The sequence below is a fragment of the Sapajus apella genome, unplaced genomic scaffold, assembly GCF_009761245.1.
Source record: "Sapajus apella isolate SASKATOON/1434 unplaced genomic scaffold, GSC_monkey_1.0 scaffold97, whole genome shotgun sequence".
Lineage (NCBI taxonomy): Eukaryota > Metazoa > Chordata > Mammalia > Primates > Cebidae > Sapajus > Sapajus apella.
This window is the reverse complement of record NW_022437037.1, coordinates 5368989-5384500: the sequence shown is the minus strand read 5'-3', so window position 1 is coordinate 5384500 and position 15512 is coordinate 5368989. Positions and strand designations below refer to the sequence as shown.

The window sequence follows — 15512 nt, the reverse complement described above, 5'->3', positions numbered from 1 at the left end:
GGCAGAAGCCGGCTGACCCGCTGCACGCCCTTCGATGAATCTCCCAGCTCCATCCGATGACACTCCTGTACTGACTTCTCACTTAGAGGCTTGGCTGTGACAGGAAAGAGGAGCTGATCTCAACCACCTCTCTCAAGTCAAGCTGTCAAATCATACAAAGCCATTAAAATGAAATTAGCTTAACGACATAGCTAGACATGTAGGCTGTGCGCCGGCGAAGGCGGGCTGGCATGGTGCAAGAGATGGGCGAGGCCCGCCGGAACCCTCTTTCCCTCTCCGTGGCAGTGGGCAGGGCAAGAGGACGAACCCACGAATGGAAAGCAAACAGGCCAGAAAGACTTTGCCCACAAGATGTCTTGTGGAAATTTTATTATATAGAGTGTAAAATGAATTGTCAGTCAAATAAAAAGAACACTTTCTTTTTTTAAAAACCACATACATGCATAACATTTTTCAATTGTCTTTTTTAATAGTTAGACATTTCAAGCATTATAAGAAAAATAAGGAGAAAAAACCAGAAACTGTAACTTCAGTACATTTCGAACGGAATGTCCCTCAGGTCAATTAGAAATGCAAGAAAAAATAGCTTCAATTCCGTTTTTTTTCCTTTAAAAATACATGTTATCTGTACAAGATAAACTACAGTAAACATTGGAAATCATATTATCCCTTTTATTAAATCAAACTTATTTAATTCATACTGAGGTTAATACTAGATTTATTTATTCATCTAGTTAATCTGACAAAATATTAAGAAAATATTTAAAAGAAAAAAGCAAACAACACCTTGGAATTAAAAAATAGTTAACTACGTTTTTATACGGTTTAATGTTCCACAGTGTTTGTTAAAAGTTATATTGAATTTCTTAATATTAAAAATAACAGTATTTATATTTCTGAGAGAATAGAGAAAGGTTTTTTGTTTTGTTTTAAAAACAAGCTTGGAGGTCTTAGATACACAATTGCAACTGGTAATGGAGACATGAAAAGAAACGTATGCTAAACACATGAACACATTTTTACATTCCCCCTTTAGAACTCTAGAAATTATACAAACCCTAGAAAATGCCCCTCCCAACCCTGTTGGACAGCAATACAATTATCTGTCTCAATTCAGAATTCACATAATTAATTACAATACATAATAGTTCAGTTTTTTAAAAAATGCAATAAAACCAGACAGCCAAGGTACAAGAAATTAGAAGTAAAACATTTAATGAATGTACACATTTAAGAATACTTAAATACTGCTTTAAAATTTTTAAAAAGAATTTGTTACATACCACCTAAGACTTCCAAGCCACTTTCTGTTGCAACAGAAAAAACTGCAAATAAAAAGGACATGAAACAAAAACAAAATCCAAGCAAAAGCTTCGTGTTGAAATGTCACAGCTCTGAGGCGCGCTCGTGCCTGAACTTGCAGCTATTGCTCCAAAGAGAGCCCCGGAGCTTACACACTTGAAATCACAAACAAAAATGATCAGCAATTTTTAGTAACTAATTTTCCCGGTTTTTAGAAAAGTTCCGTTAATCTAAATATAGTGTTTCACAGAACAAAACAAAGGTTCTTCATCAAAAGGTCTGCACATCTAAAAACCTCTGTTACAAACAGGTTTCCTTTCACCATGATTCGAGGGGAAGGCGGCCGCAAGGACGCTGTCCTACTGCTCCTGTGGGCGCAAGGGAAGGAGTTAGTCTGTGATGGCGGCTTCTCAAGTCTGGGTGTCAGTGGGGAGGTGACGGGTCACCCTCTGCCCGTTGGCTCCACACGGGCACCTGCACGCACAAACAGGGCCGAGTCTCGGCACCTCCCTCGGTCTCTCGTCACGGGAGCTGGTCCAGACAAAACTGCTCTGTTGAAGAGGAGGTCTTGGGCTCCTCTCTCTGCTGGGGACTCAGGGCAGGGAGGAGCGAACAGTGTGAGCGGCGCTTCTCCGTCGCCACCAGCCCTGACACCTGTTTCCCCAGGACCAGACCCAGAGAGCCAATTTGGCAGTGGGAGGCCCAACCAGCTGAGTCCAGGGCCAGGAGGTAACTGAAATGTTATCCATGAGGACCTGACTGGCATCAGGTGGGAAATATGCCCTGTGGGAACGTTTGGACGTCTTCCCTTCTTTAATAAGAAATCCGTTTTTGGCCTCTGAACAGAACCCTCTAGGTTCTGCGCAGGAGAGGAGAGCTGGACTCCCCCCCTCCGCCCCCCCCCCACTGCCTCCTACTGCTTCGGGGCATGGCTGACGGCCTGGCCACTCCACCCTCCTCGAGAGCAGCTGCTAGGGCACACCATTTGCACTCGGCCCTTTACAGTTAGGGAAACTGAGGCTTAGAGAGAGAGAGAGACTACTTAGCCCTGAGGTCTGGGGCCTGGACTTGAGGAAAGATCAGGCACTTCCTCGCAGGGGCTGCACCACCAATCCCCCTACTTAACTCCTTCCCTGGGGCGAGGAGGGACGGGGCGGGGACTGGAGCTGGGCTCTCGGCGGAGGCAGCCTCACTGAGGAGCAATGGGCCCAGGGGCTCCTCCTAGCCCAGTGCTCTCGCCCCGGGGTCAGGAAACAAGAGGCTGGAGAGCAGGGGCTTGGGGCTGGGGAGTGGCGCGGTGCCGGTGATTAGCTACAGACCTGGCTGTGGGCCTGCGCCTGCCCTAATGTCTGCCCGTAGAAAGCGACCTGCTGTCTGTAATATTCCGCCCAGGCCATTGTGTAGTCCGGCGGGGAGCTGGCCTGAGGAGCCGTGCTGGCAGCGTGACCTGGTTGACAAAGGAGGAAACGCAGGTTAACGGGAGTGAGGGCGCACGGGGCAGGGGCCCTTCCCGACGGCCCTGGGCATCCACTCTCTGGAGGCTCTCCCTCCGGATGCCGGAAGGTAGGAAGGCCGGGAGGCTGCGGTGCGCGCAGCTGGTGCTGCAGGAGTGCTTGCTACAAAAGGTGCTGTTAGCCTTTGCTGCCGGTCCCCTGCTCCGCCTGTGAAGACCAATCCTCACGTCTGCCTTCTCTGCGGAAGTGCATTCTCCGCATCTGCCTGCCTGCCCCGTCAGCTCCCAGGGGCCCATGACAGAGAGAGAAGGGGGGATTCTGGGATTGGGGGCGGGGAGGACGGGAGTGCCTAGCCTGGGTACCTGTGATGGCGTCCAAATCCCGTGAACAGCTTGAAACACAGGCTGGGAACTGGGATTTGGGGAAGACTGGGCAGCTGAGCTCGCACCAGGTCCCCAGGTGACAATGACTCAACACTTCCACCTCCAGCCCCTAGAAGGGCCATGAACCTGGCGATGATTCCAACACTAGGGGGACCATTTCTCTGGTGGCCTTCAACCCCATCTCTTCCAACCAGCAGGAAACACCCTCCAGACACCAGGCATGCGAGATTCCTCTTTAAACAAGACCCCAGTCCTCCAGTCTAGTCACTGTGGAATCTGTCCAGAATTTGGTACTAATTTTAGATGACTCCCCGGAGACCCTCGGCTTGCTGGGTCCCGTGCCCTGCTCCGAAGGCTGGTTTCGTTTCTGGTAGTTAGAAAATGGGCCTACTTAAGAGGAGAAACTAAGCACCCAGCTCCAGTGCCCATGTGAGGCCCGCTTCCCTGAGTCTCCGCCTCTCCTCTCATCTGCCCTGAAGCACCGAGACTGAGAACAAGATGCCCGGGGGATCTGTCTGCCGGCCTGGCAGCACCCAGCTGGAATCATTCAGTCCCTAAGGAGACCACGCTTCCAGGCACCATGCCCACCTCTAAATGCTGCTGGACCCAGCAGGGGGAGAATGGAGGAGAGGATGGCAGGTCTGTGCCGGGCAGCAGGGCAGCCTGCGGTCACTGACTGACTACGCCCAGGCTCCCGACAGAGACAGGCAGGCGGGTGCCGGGGTGCAGGATGAAGAAACAATGAGCTCAAGGCACACGAGGAAGGCGACAGTGAGCCTCAGACTGTGAAGTCTACGGGCTGGAGGGGACTCTGCTGCCGGAGCCGCATGTGAGGAGGGCCGGGCACTCACTCTGCTTTTTGTAATAGTCTTCCCAGGCCTTGCTGTAGCTGGGCTGGCTGCTCTGCGGCTGGCTCTGCTGGCCTGTGCGAAGAACACAAAAGCAGTCAGGCCTTCCGGCTCCTCAGCCTCGGCCCTGGCCTGCACTCCTCCACCTCACTCCTGGCCACACATGGCTCCACAGCCCTGCCTGGGAAGGAGGTGGCAGCTGGCAGGGCTGGGAGGAGGGTGTAACTAAGATCACTGTAAGGGTGGCGCCTCACAAGACAACCAGCAAGACTAGGCTGACCCCTTTCAGATGGAGACTCGAGCAGTGGGTCCACCGAGGGGGCTCAAGGGCCACAGCCACTGCTGTTCTGGGGCTCCCCAGTCAGCCTTCCACAGGACAAAGACTCCAGGGGCTGCTGACTGCACTCTTCGCCTGGCCCTCTGCTCAAGGGCTGGGGGCTGTGTCTCTGGACCAGCGGAAGTAGAGGGGCCACTCGGCTCAGGGGTGGGCAGTACCAGTGGGCTGCTGGACCCTGCCCGGCCTCAGGCCACGCTGGGGTGGGGGAGAGGGAAAGCGGATGCACGTGTCGGGGTGGTCCTGCCCTTCTCTTCCCTGCAGGACCCTGGGTTCACCCGCTAGGCTGTGCAGGCAGTGAAGACTGCGGGAGGCGGAGAAACAGCTGGGGGAACAGAGCCTCCGCGCCCTGCCAGGAATAAGAGCAGTTTCAAAGACTTGACCACAGCGGTGAGTCAGAGTCAGGACCTTTCCTTCTGCCCAGGTTGGGGCTGGCTCAAGTGTTCACCTGTCAAGGCTCACAAAAGACCCCCTCACTATCCCGTCTCAAGTGAGGACTACAGCCTGAAGCAGGCAGGGAGGACGAGCCGCTGCAGAGAGCGCAGCCAAACGCTTTCTCTGCTAGTTCACTTGCTGCAGGCTGAGGAGGAGTGTGCAAAGCAGCACGCAGTGCAGGGTCAGGAGGGAAGGAGACGCCCGATTCCTCCCACAGGGGCAGGACGAGGGAGTGACAGGCAGCAAGCACTCTTCCGTCAGACACAGAGGGCGCCAGCAAGCAGGACTCTGCTGCCAAACACTATTCCACCAACCCAAACCAGCTGTCAGCCACAAAGCCCCTGAACAAACCAATGAGCCAAGCTCAGCCACCCGAGGCGAAGGCTGCCTGAACGTGGCAGGACCACTGGCGGCTCCTGTGCGCCCCCTTCCTCTTCCCATAGGCCTTTGCCAGCTCCAAAGCTGGCAAAGCTGGCAGCACCCCCCTCAGGGAGCCATCTTCCCCAATGGCCTCCCAGGCCACAGTGTCTCCAGAGTCAATCCTGGCCACCTTGCTGCCTGGAGGATTCCCTCAGACAAGAACAGTACCCAAAGGCCCTGGCACTGTGAGCGCAGCTCCCACCAAGACGTCAGAGGAGACGAGGCAGGGCCGGATGCCATGGAGAAGCAAGCAGAGGGAAAGGGAAGGGTGATCTGGGTGGTGTGCAGGTGCTCACTGTGGAGCGTTCAATGATGCCTGAAACGTTTCGTAATAAAATACTGGGGAAAAAGGGAAGGAACACAACTCTACAATTTCAGAGCATGCAAGCACTTTAGAATTCCCTCTCAAGCCCTTCCTTTTACATGTGACAAGTGGAGCCCCAGAGAAGGCGGCGTGTGCCTAAGGCCACACAGCACTGGCCTCAGGACTCTGTGGAAGGCTGAGTGGCAGAACCCCAGAAAGGGGGCTCAGGCCCTCCGAGCCAGGCTGTGAGGCACGGCCTGCAGCCTGGGTGCTGTGAGAATCTGCAGACACTGAAGAAGGCTTTCCAGACACAGATGGAAACTCAGACGAGTCAAGAGAACCTGGCTGGTACTAAGGTAAGGGTTGTGCTTTGTTTTGTGAAGGCCATGCCAGAGCAGCCAGACCAGCTCTGAAACCCAACGGTGGCTCCTGAAGCTGCTGTGAGGACAGAGTGGGCAGTGGCTCTGATTCCCACCAGAACTTTCTCCTTCACAGCCATTTTACCTGGAGAGGCAGCATGCAGCAGAGGGCCTTCCCTAACTGTTTGTTTCTGAAAAGTTCAGGAGCTGGAAGCACGAGAGGGGAGGGGAAGGCAGCCACCCAAAGCCGGGAGAGGGAACTGGGGGGCCAGGAGCCGGGCCCTTCTCCACCAGAAGAGGAGGGGCAGAAGCTGGCTCAACCCATACCCACGGCCCACTCCTGTGTGGGGAACAAGACTGCCAGAGGCCCAGAGCTCTGAGGAGGACAGGTGGGCTGAGAGCCAGCCCGCAGTCCCCAGCCCGCCTGAGGTTTGTGCAGTTTCCCTCACAAACATGGGGCCTTTCTCTGAGCATGCGCACCCCCCAGCATAGGCTGCAGGCGGCCCCAAGCCCCACCCGGGGGGGGCTCCTTATCATTTGGGAGGGACATCCTGGGCCTGCTGAGTTGGAGTGAGGGCGTTTCAGCCCCCTGACTTCTGTGGGCCCCAGCCTTTCTGGAGGGCATGCACTGCACTGCACTCCCCACCCCGAGTCACTTACTTGGGACCTGCTGTGTGGGCTGCTGCCACGCCTGGTAGGTGTTGCCCCAGCCCTGGGTCAGAAAGGCCGGAGGACCACTGTGGATGACAAGAGAGTCACTCGTTCCTGTGGGTGTCTCCCTCTTCACTGCTCCCCTCCCTCACCCCAGCCAGGCATCACTGGACCCTAGTCCCGCCTGCCCCCAGCTGAGTCACAGCAGGTCACCTACCTCACAGGGGTGCTGTGGGGGTTCCCGTTCACCTTGGCAGCCATGTTTGGGAAGCACCCAGAGCTCCTTGGAGGAAAGGTGCTGCGAAAAGGTAAAAGAAACACAATGCAACTGAGCACCCCCCAACACAGGGCTCGGCCCCCCCCTCAGCCCCAGGGCACTGAGCTCTCCTCCAGGGGGCGGTGGGACAGGAAGACCCTCTGTCCTCTGGAGGTTCCCACCCCATTGCTGAAGTCAGTGAGTGATAGGCTGAGGGATCACTGGTGAGAGGAGAAGAGATGAGTCCTGCCCACACCCAGAACTTCAGGCCCTGGCTGGCCCTCCCTAGAAGGAGCTGGAAAGGAGGACAGTGGATCTCTTGGGAGCAAGTGAATTCTCCCAGGCAAGGCTGATGCGAAAGACTCACTTTTGATGAGGTGGGGCAGGTGGCTGGCTGAAGGGACTCTGTCCGAAGGCTCCAGGTGCTCCAAGACTGGTCCCCTGTGGCGGCACAGAGGGAGCTCTCACCCACTGTTGGCTGAACAACTCTGCCCTCTGCCCAGGCCCACCCCAAGGCAAAACCCAGCTTTTGGGGGGCTGGAGTTGAGTGAACTAAGGGCACCTGTGCACTCACACTAGCCTTCCTTCCCACAGCAGGCTGCATTTGCAGAGATGGCTCCTGCCCTCCAGTGACAAATACCACCACACAGCTAACCTGGCACCACCACAGTTGCCCTGGCATATCACCCTGGGGGTAGGGACCAACCTGCTTGACTCTCCCGTCAACTTAGGCTGGCCCAAGGCTCTTTCTGCCATTCTACGTCCCCATTGAGGTGAGCAGTGGCCCATCTGTCCTCCATCAACACTCCCTTTCTTTATCTGCCTTGAGGTGCCTGAAACTAAAGCCAGAGTCAATGAAAGCTGCCTGCTGGGCTGGCCGCCAGGGCGATGCCAGCAGAGTCCCAGGGCAATGCTGGTGGGAGGCTGCTGCCCCAGCTGCTCATATAAGCCTGCAGGGGACAGCTCTGGGGCCTGGGCTGCTGTGGTCTTGGTGCACCCTGCCAGGATTCCTTCCTTGCTTCTGGGCCTGGCTCTGGCACTCCCTGGGTTGCCGACCCTCCCCCTCGGCAAAGCAGGAGGGGGCTGCCCTCATGTGATGTGAGAACCAACAGGCACAAGCACAAGGTTTTGGGAAAAGCTGGTACCTTGGACATCCAAAAGAAAACAGCTATTATTAAGCCGGTGGGGGAAGGACCTGGTACGTACGCCAACTTTCTCATCTATGAGCTGCCTGGCCACCTCGATCTGCTGGGGAACCCCCCTGATGGTGAATCTCCGCAGGTTGGGGTCACTGTTGGGAGGGGGGTTCCTCTGGAGCTCCACATGCGCCCCTGACTGCTGGTTGATGCTTTTGATGTTCTCGCCCCCTGCAAACAGAACACAGAGAGAAGAGTAAGCAGCCACTGTGGCACTTGCCCTGACAGTAGAGAACTACTCTCTACTCTAAAGTGGTTCTAACAAAACCAGGGCTCTCTCACTTGCAAAACCAGCTGTTTGGAGTGAAGCTGGACTTTTTCTCAAAGCCAAGCTGAGGCCACAGATGCCATGTGGCACCTCCATGTGGATGCCCATGTATGAGCTGAGGCCTGTGGGTCCACACCATGGTGCTCACCCCTGGGGGCCAGCTGTGGGGCTCCCGCCTAGCTGGGAACAGCACTGCCCTGCTTAGCACAAGAACGGTGACCCAACGGCCCCTCCATGGCACAACTGGGACCTTGAGCCTGGCTGTGGGCAACTTTTTCCACAGGCCAAATAGATGACCACAGGCCCCAACCATGCCTGGAGCCTACTTGGGCCTTTAGTATCTGACCCTTCTCAAGACTCTGCCTCCTCCAAGGGGTGATGGGTCTAGACAGGCAGTGCAAGGATGGGGTGGGGGTCAAAGAGGCCTGGGTGGAGCAGAGCTAATGAAAATTTAGTTGGTCTCTTTCAAAAACCTGTGAGAGTCTCAGTCTCTTAAGGAAATTTGCGTAATAAAAGCTCCAGCAGCTAACAATGGCTGGATTCTTCTTCTGAAGAACTTGCGGATCTGCTCTGCTCAACTCCGCGGGGGATGGGGGTTTGTTAGGAGAAGCCAGCATACAAGGATAACTTGGAGAGAGGGTTCTGTTTTTTTTTTTTTTTTTTTGAGACGGAGTTTCGCTCTTGTTACCCAGGCTGGAGTGCAATGGCGCGATCTCGGCTCACCGCAACCTCCGCCTCCTGGGTTCAGGCAATTCTCCTGCCTCAGCCTCCTGAGCAGCTGGGATTACAGGCACGCGCCACCATGCCCAGCTAATTTTTTGTATTTTTAGTAGAGACGGGGTTTCACCATGTTGACCAGGATGGTCTCGATCTCTTGACCTCGTGATCCACCCGCCTCGGCCTCCCAAAGTGCTGGGATTACAGGCTTGAGCCACCGCGCCCGGCCATACAAGGATAACTTGGAGCAGAGTTTGGCAAAAGTGGAGAAAGAGGCAATCCGTTCCAAAGCTGGTAAAGGGCAGCAGTGGGCCGCAATGATCAACAGCAAAGACCAGGTGCCAGTGTCAGCCACTCCTCCCTGCCCAGTCAAAACGGACCCTAAAGGTCACGCGCCACCTCCCAGACACCTCCACAACCATCCAAACACTCCAAGCTTCCCTCCACCCACTGTCAGAAAAGCCCCGCCTCACAACCTATCAGGCCAGGCAGGAGGGGAGGCTAAGAGCAGACACAAGCTGCCTCTTGGCAGGACTCTACCGGGGTAAAGGAGCAAAAAAGAGACCCCGGCAGGTGGTCCCTCCTGATGGTAGCGGGAGCAGTGCTTATAAGGGAGGAAAGACACCCTGGCATGCAGATAAGGTCACATGCAGAAGAGGTCAGTTAAGTTTAGGGTGGTTTCAAAAAAAAAAAAAAAAAAAAAAAAATCAACAAAACCAAATGTTGTGCTTGTGATTTCCGCAAAGTCCTGCTGAGTTTCGGAGAAGCATCCCCACATTTTCCGCCCTGGCCATACCCGCCTCTTCCTGGGGGCACACCAGGCCAATGCCCACAGCTCTGATTTGCCTCTGGGCCAGTGTGAACTCCCCCTGGGGAATCTTTACTTCTGCCCTTTACTCAGAAGCCATGGATTTTATCTTCTTTGCACCATGAAAAGTAGGCTCCTAGGCAATGGTTTTTGGAGAGCAATGAAGAATAGGAACTTGGCTGAGTGCGGTGGTAATCCCAGCACTTTGGAAGGCCAAGGCAGGCAAATCACCTGAGGTTGGGAGTTCGAGACCAGCCTGGCCATCACAGAGAAACCCCGTCTCTACTTAAAACACAAAAGTAGCTGGGCATGGTGGTGCATGCCTGTAATCCTAGCTACTCAGGAGGCTGAGGCAGGGGAATCGCTTCAACTTGGGGGGTGGAGGTTGCAGTGAACCAAGATAGCGCCAGCCTGGGCAACAAGAGCAAAACTCCATCTCCAAAAAAAAAAAAAAAAGAGAGAGACTAAAACGGAGACCATTTTCACAGGGACACCTAAGACTCGGGGGAATCCTACCAGACTCCAGCCAGATTCACTTGGTTTGGAGGCAAAAGCACAAGGGTGCAAGTGTCTCAGATTGAGAGCCCTGGAGTCCCCAGACAGCTGAGGCCCCAGCCCTCATTGCCGGGCCCTGGGACCCTCGTCCCCAGGCCTCAGGAGCATGATAATAAGGTGAGGAGGTGCCACAAAACCTTGTGGGGCCAGAAGGAGTTAATTTAAGTTCATGTTTCTTCAAAATGAGGTCACTACTTGGCACATGGTGGCTGTCTATAGACTCATTCAGCAGCCCGCTCCATTCTTCTACCTGACGGGGGGCAGAAGCGCCCCACCAGTGGCCCCCTGGCTGGATGTGAAATCGTAAAGCAATTAATCAAACCTGCAAAAAGGCCTGGCTGACAAGAGCAGGCTGGCTGCGCTATCTGTCAATGTTGCCGTGTTTATCATGGAAATCCAGCAGGGGCCAGGGAGGCTCCATGTCTGTCCAGGCCAGAGGCCAAGGAAAGCTGGGCCTGACTGTGTGGGGCTCCTTTCTCCCTTGCCCAGGCGCCTATCTCAAGGAAAAGAGATGCCTCACAGGGGCCCCGAGGGTAGGGTGGGGTGGGGTGGGGTGTGTGTGTGTGTGTGTGTGTGTGTGTGTGTGTGTGTGTGTGTGTGTGTGTGTCAGTCACAGAAACACCCACCCACATCTGAGACATTAGAGCTGTAGACTGCTATTCAAGCATGGGACACAGTATCAGTGACTGCTTCGTTCTCGTCACTGTTTTCTAGGAATCACTCAGGATGACTTTGTGGAGAACAAACTACGAGGGGCTCTCTGTCACACCAAGGGCTCACTATGAGGACACGTCATGGCGAGGCAACGACACTCGGTCAGGGTGTAGAGACACAAGCAAATGAAAACTTCGCTGACAAAATGATTTGCAAAAGGCCAAGAAAGCTGGAGAGCTAATCCTCAGCCTACAGGCTTGGACGAGCCGCAGTCTCACAGCAGTCAGGCTGATGGCCTGAGCAGTGTGCGACTTCTGGCAGCCTTTGGTGCAGCCTGCAATATCCCCGAAACACTCATCAGCCCATAAACCTGCCGGCAAAAGAACACAAACCCATACTGTTCCTACCAGCTCTGAATGGTTCATCATCTAAAAGACAACATGGTTGCTTGCGTTTTGCAAGAGCATAAAACCCAGGGTCCGTGAGCAGTGACAAGGACAGCTCCTGGGAGGTGAGTGTAGGGGGGCTCCTGTCCTGCCCAGCTCTGGAAGTCTCTGCTGGTGAAGCACCCCCAAGTCCTGCCTATGAAATACAAGCACGCCTCAAGCAGCTAAGAGTTATTTGGTGATCAGAGAAATCTGAGAAACTCTGGAAAGAAGGCTATTTTCTCCACAGGCTGTCAAATACTTAACGAAGGCAAATATGAAACCCAGCGACCATGGGAGTCCCCCACTGACATCGAGGCCTGGCTCACAGCCCCACGGAAGCTGAGTCCTGCTGCCATGCTGGGGAAAGGCCCCACAGCCTCGGTCCTGGTCTCAGCAGCCTTTCTGGGTCCCAAGGCTGACCAAGATGAACTGCTGCCAATAGCTGAGGAATCTGCCTGTCCTCTCTCCTGTTTCTCAGCGAAGGCCCGGAAGGAGCTACAGTAGCCATGAATGAGGGTTTCCTCCTAATGTCGCCAAAATGCCTAGAAACAACTAATAAATCAATGTGGGCTTGCTCCACACAGCGGCCATGATAAAAAAAACGGTTCTTATCCTTTTATCCAGTAGAAAGGATAGAAACCATTTTCCCATGTTGTGCGGACCAAGACCAAATACTGAAATCTGGTAAGGGAAAGAAGTGACACGCTGTCGAGAAGGAATTTTCACCGAGGACATGATCTTAATCGTCCCTCGAAGTTCCGTGGAGGTGAGTTAATTACCAGTCGATCGACAAAGGCTTCCATCTTGTGCAGGGTATTTTTTCACCAACCTCATCTGCCTCAACAGGCAGGGGGTTTTACTGTTGTCTCTCCATACTCACAGTGGAAAATTCAGTTTGCTCCTCACAACAGGCCCATCAGAAGCCTCAGAGAACCACGCCAAGCAGGCTTTTGGCAGAAGGCAGCTACTGCCCCCAGACCGGGCAGCCCCAGCCTGTGGCTGCAAAGGGACTTCCCCGCAGGTTCCGGATGGCCATGTGACCTGCCTTCCCTCGAGCCAAACAGCTGGAGGGGGGCGTGAAACCCCGGCTGCCTCTTACCTTTGCCTATGACGAGGCCACACTTATCGGCTGGCACCGTGTATGTTATCTCCTGGATGCCACCAGGGGCTCCCACGCTCCAGTCGCCACGGCCACGACCTCTTCCTCTGGCTACTGCCAGGCCTCCAAAGCCGTCTCTTTCCTGGAAAGATAACAGGGCTCTAGTGACTGCCACTGCCACAGCATCACTGCTCCCCCTCTCCAGGGAGGAGGTAAAGTGACAGGATGTAATCAATGCCACTCATTAGAACCTAGCACCTTTCCACACTTCCGATTCTGAAAGGCTCTTTCCAACCAGAATTAACACCAATCACAGGTGCATCCGGGGAGGACGTGTGCAGATGCACGCACGTGGTTACAAGAACAGCTCAAATGTACCCAAGAAAAATAGGCAGGCAGATACAAACTCCAAGGCTGAAGCCCAGCAGCCTTTCCCTGGAGCTTTCCTCGCTGGAATCAAGAGCTGGTTTTTCCCTTGCAGCTGAAGCCGCTCTTTCTTGCGGTGGACACATGCTGGGCCTATGGGAAGTCAGGTGCTCGCAGCCTGCTGACTCTCCCCGACCTGGCACTGCTGTGAGTCACGACACCTGGCACTCCGATCAGCAAGGAGGAGGAATGGATTTTATTCTTGGTTGTTGTGCCCTCAAGCAGCAGCAGCAGCAGCAACAGATTCGAGAGTGGGCATTCGGGGCTACTTCAGAAGGGAGAGACAGGGAACCAGCCAGGGCCTCCTCTCCATGGGAGAAGTCTCTGAATCATTCTCCCACTGTCCACCCAGCACACAGAAAAACCTCAATCTAACACCTGGCAGAGGAAGAGTCCCTTCATTCGGAAGGCAGCAAGTCTCATTCCAGCTGCTGTCCTTTGGAGCTGCTGTATTTAAACTCTTTTGTATGTTGAGGGTGAATCTGTCAAGCTATTTTGTGGAAGGGAGAAGCTGCACACTTTCAACACACTGAAGAAATTTTGGCAAAACCTGCTCATGTTGACTAAGAGTAAACTGAACGTTTATCCAGAATCTAAACCAGCAGAGAAAGCTGAGGTAATTGGAGTGCTTTTCCCCCGCATTCTGCTTTTATGAGAGACAACTGCCAAGTAAACAAGGCAATTTTAGGAATTTATGTTCACACATGCACATGAGCGCACAGCCAACTTTCTGGGCATGCCACAGATCTCGAAGACGAGGTTCTCTCCCAAACATCTCAGCCTCTGCAGCTCATAAACTTTTTTTTTTTTGAGATGAAGTTTTGCTCTTGTTGCCCAGGCTGGAATGCAATGGCGGGATCTTTGCTCACTGCAGCTTCCACCTCCTGGGTTCAAGCAATTCTCCTGCCTCAGCCTTCTGAGTAGCTGGGATTATAGGCATGCGCCACCACACCCGGCTAATTTTGTATTTTTAGTAGAGATGCGGTTTCACCATGCTGATTTCCAACTCCCGAACTCAGGCAATCCACCTGCCTTGGCCTCCCAAAGGTGCTGGGATTACAGGTGTGAGCCACCACGTCCAGTTAATTTTCTATTTTTAGTAGAGATGGGGTTTCGCCATGTTGGTCAGGCTGGTCTCGAACTCCTGACCTCAGGTGATCCGCTTGCCTTGGCGTCCCAAAACGCTGGGATTACAGGTGTGAGCCACCACACCTGGCCAGGGTTCACAAACTCTCACAAAAAAGGATGTTACCGATCATTTAGAGCAGGGGTGCCCAATCTTTTGGCTTCCCTGGACCACACTGGAAGACTTGTCTTGGGCAATCCCATAAAATACACTAACACTAATGATAGCTGATGAACTAAGAAAAAAAAAAAACCCTAAAAAAGATCTCATAACATTTTAAGAAAGTTTACGAATTTGTGTTGGGCTGCGTTCAATGTCGTTCCTTGGGTCATGTGCAGCCCGTCGGCTGAACAAGCTTGATTTAGTGGCTGTTTTATAAACCGAAGAGTTGACTGGGTCTCCAGTTAAGACCCAAGACCCTCCCCTGGAAATTCTGATTCAGCAGATCTGGGGTGGGGGCCTACACATTTGTGATTTGAGTAAGAACCACCAGATGGCTCTTAGGGGATCACAGGGAGAGCACTGCCCGGTAAAAAGCCTGAGTCTGCTGCTGAGAACACCAGACCCAGGGGTTCAAAGGCTGCTCCAAGGTCACATGACTGATGTCAGAGCTGGGACTATAATTTCCAATCTCTTGTTTTATTCTTCAGTTTTGGTCATTCTCAGATTTATCCTCAGTCCTGCCATCAGTTACAGAGGTTCCGAGCACTGTCACACAGGCTGGCTCACAGTCCAAAGATATGCATGAAATCTAGTGCATAAAGGCAGCTTCAGGACATCAGAGGACTCTGAAGTACTTTCTACCACTAGGACATAGTTTAACATTAACTACACTTGATTATCTGAAACTTGGTGATCAATCTGCATGGTATTTCTCCACATAGTTTAAACAGCTAGAAACTTACTGTGTAAAGGCAAACTAGATGCTGTGGTAAATAAGGCAGAAGAGTAATTAATGAGCAGGAAAAAAAATCTCATGAAGGCGGGAAAGAGGCTGATGCAGAAAACTGCTGGCTTCCAAAAATGTGACTTGCACCGTCTCCAGGCGACTGCTCTGTGGTGCTGCCTGGGGAGGCTCGGGTAGCACTTTCCACTTCTGCATTTGAAATACTTGAGCTCCACAGAGCTGGACCCACCTGGGCTGTAAGAATCAGCTCGTTGATGATGTGCGCTGCATGCTGACACCGATCGGGAGGGCCCATGACCTGTGCAGCTCTTTCTGGACTAATCCCATCGTCTGAGGAGCCAGGATTAGAAAAAAGCCCAACGTTAGAAAGAAACAAACGTTAATCTGATTCCCAATCAATACTCTTCCCCGCAGTGCCAAAAGGGGCAACAGGAATATCGCCAGCTCCAGGGACTCTTTGGAAGTGATGTGGTTGATAGGAAAATGTGTGTAATTATATCATTTCACATGTTTCTGGTCAATGCTCAAATCTTACGCAATTATAACCATTTTAAATATATATCATTAAAGAACTAAAACAAA

At 53.1% G+C, this 15512-nt stretch overlaps 1 protein-coding gene across 7 annotated transcripts in view; it reads right to left on the bottom strand.

Annotated features, from left to right (window-relative positions):
* Positions 1–336: 336 nt before the first annotated feature.
* The window catches only part of FUBP3 (far upstream element binding protein 3), a 58987-nt gene continuing 43811 nt past the window's right edge, over positions 337–15512 (bottom strand). For 5 of the 7 annotated variants that reach the window (XM_032257609.1, XM_032257605.1, XM_032257606.1 and 2 more), the window contains 9 exons: positions 15160–15260; positions 12472–12613; positions 7953–8113; positions 7114–7187; positions 6708–6788; positions 6500–6576; positions 3991–4062; positions 2622–2749; positions 337–1670 (listed from right to left, as the gene is read on the bottom strand). In XM_032257609.1, the coding sequence (XP_032113500.1) occupies positions 1662–1670; positions 2622–2749; positions 3991–4062; positions 6500–6576; positions 6708–6788; positions 7114–7187; positions 7953–8113; positions 12472–12613; positions 15160–15260 (845 nt within the window). In that variant the 3' untranslated portion in view covers positions 337–1661. The remainder of the gene's footprint in view (positions 1671–2621; positions 2750–3990; positions 4063–6499; positions 6577–6707; positions 6789–7113; positions 7188–7952; positions 8114–12471; positions 12614–15159; positions 15261–15512) is intronic. The other 2 variants (XM_032257608.1, XM_032257607.1) reach the window with 1 other exon arrangement.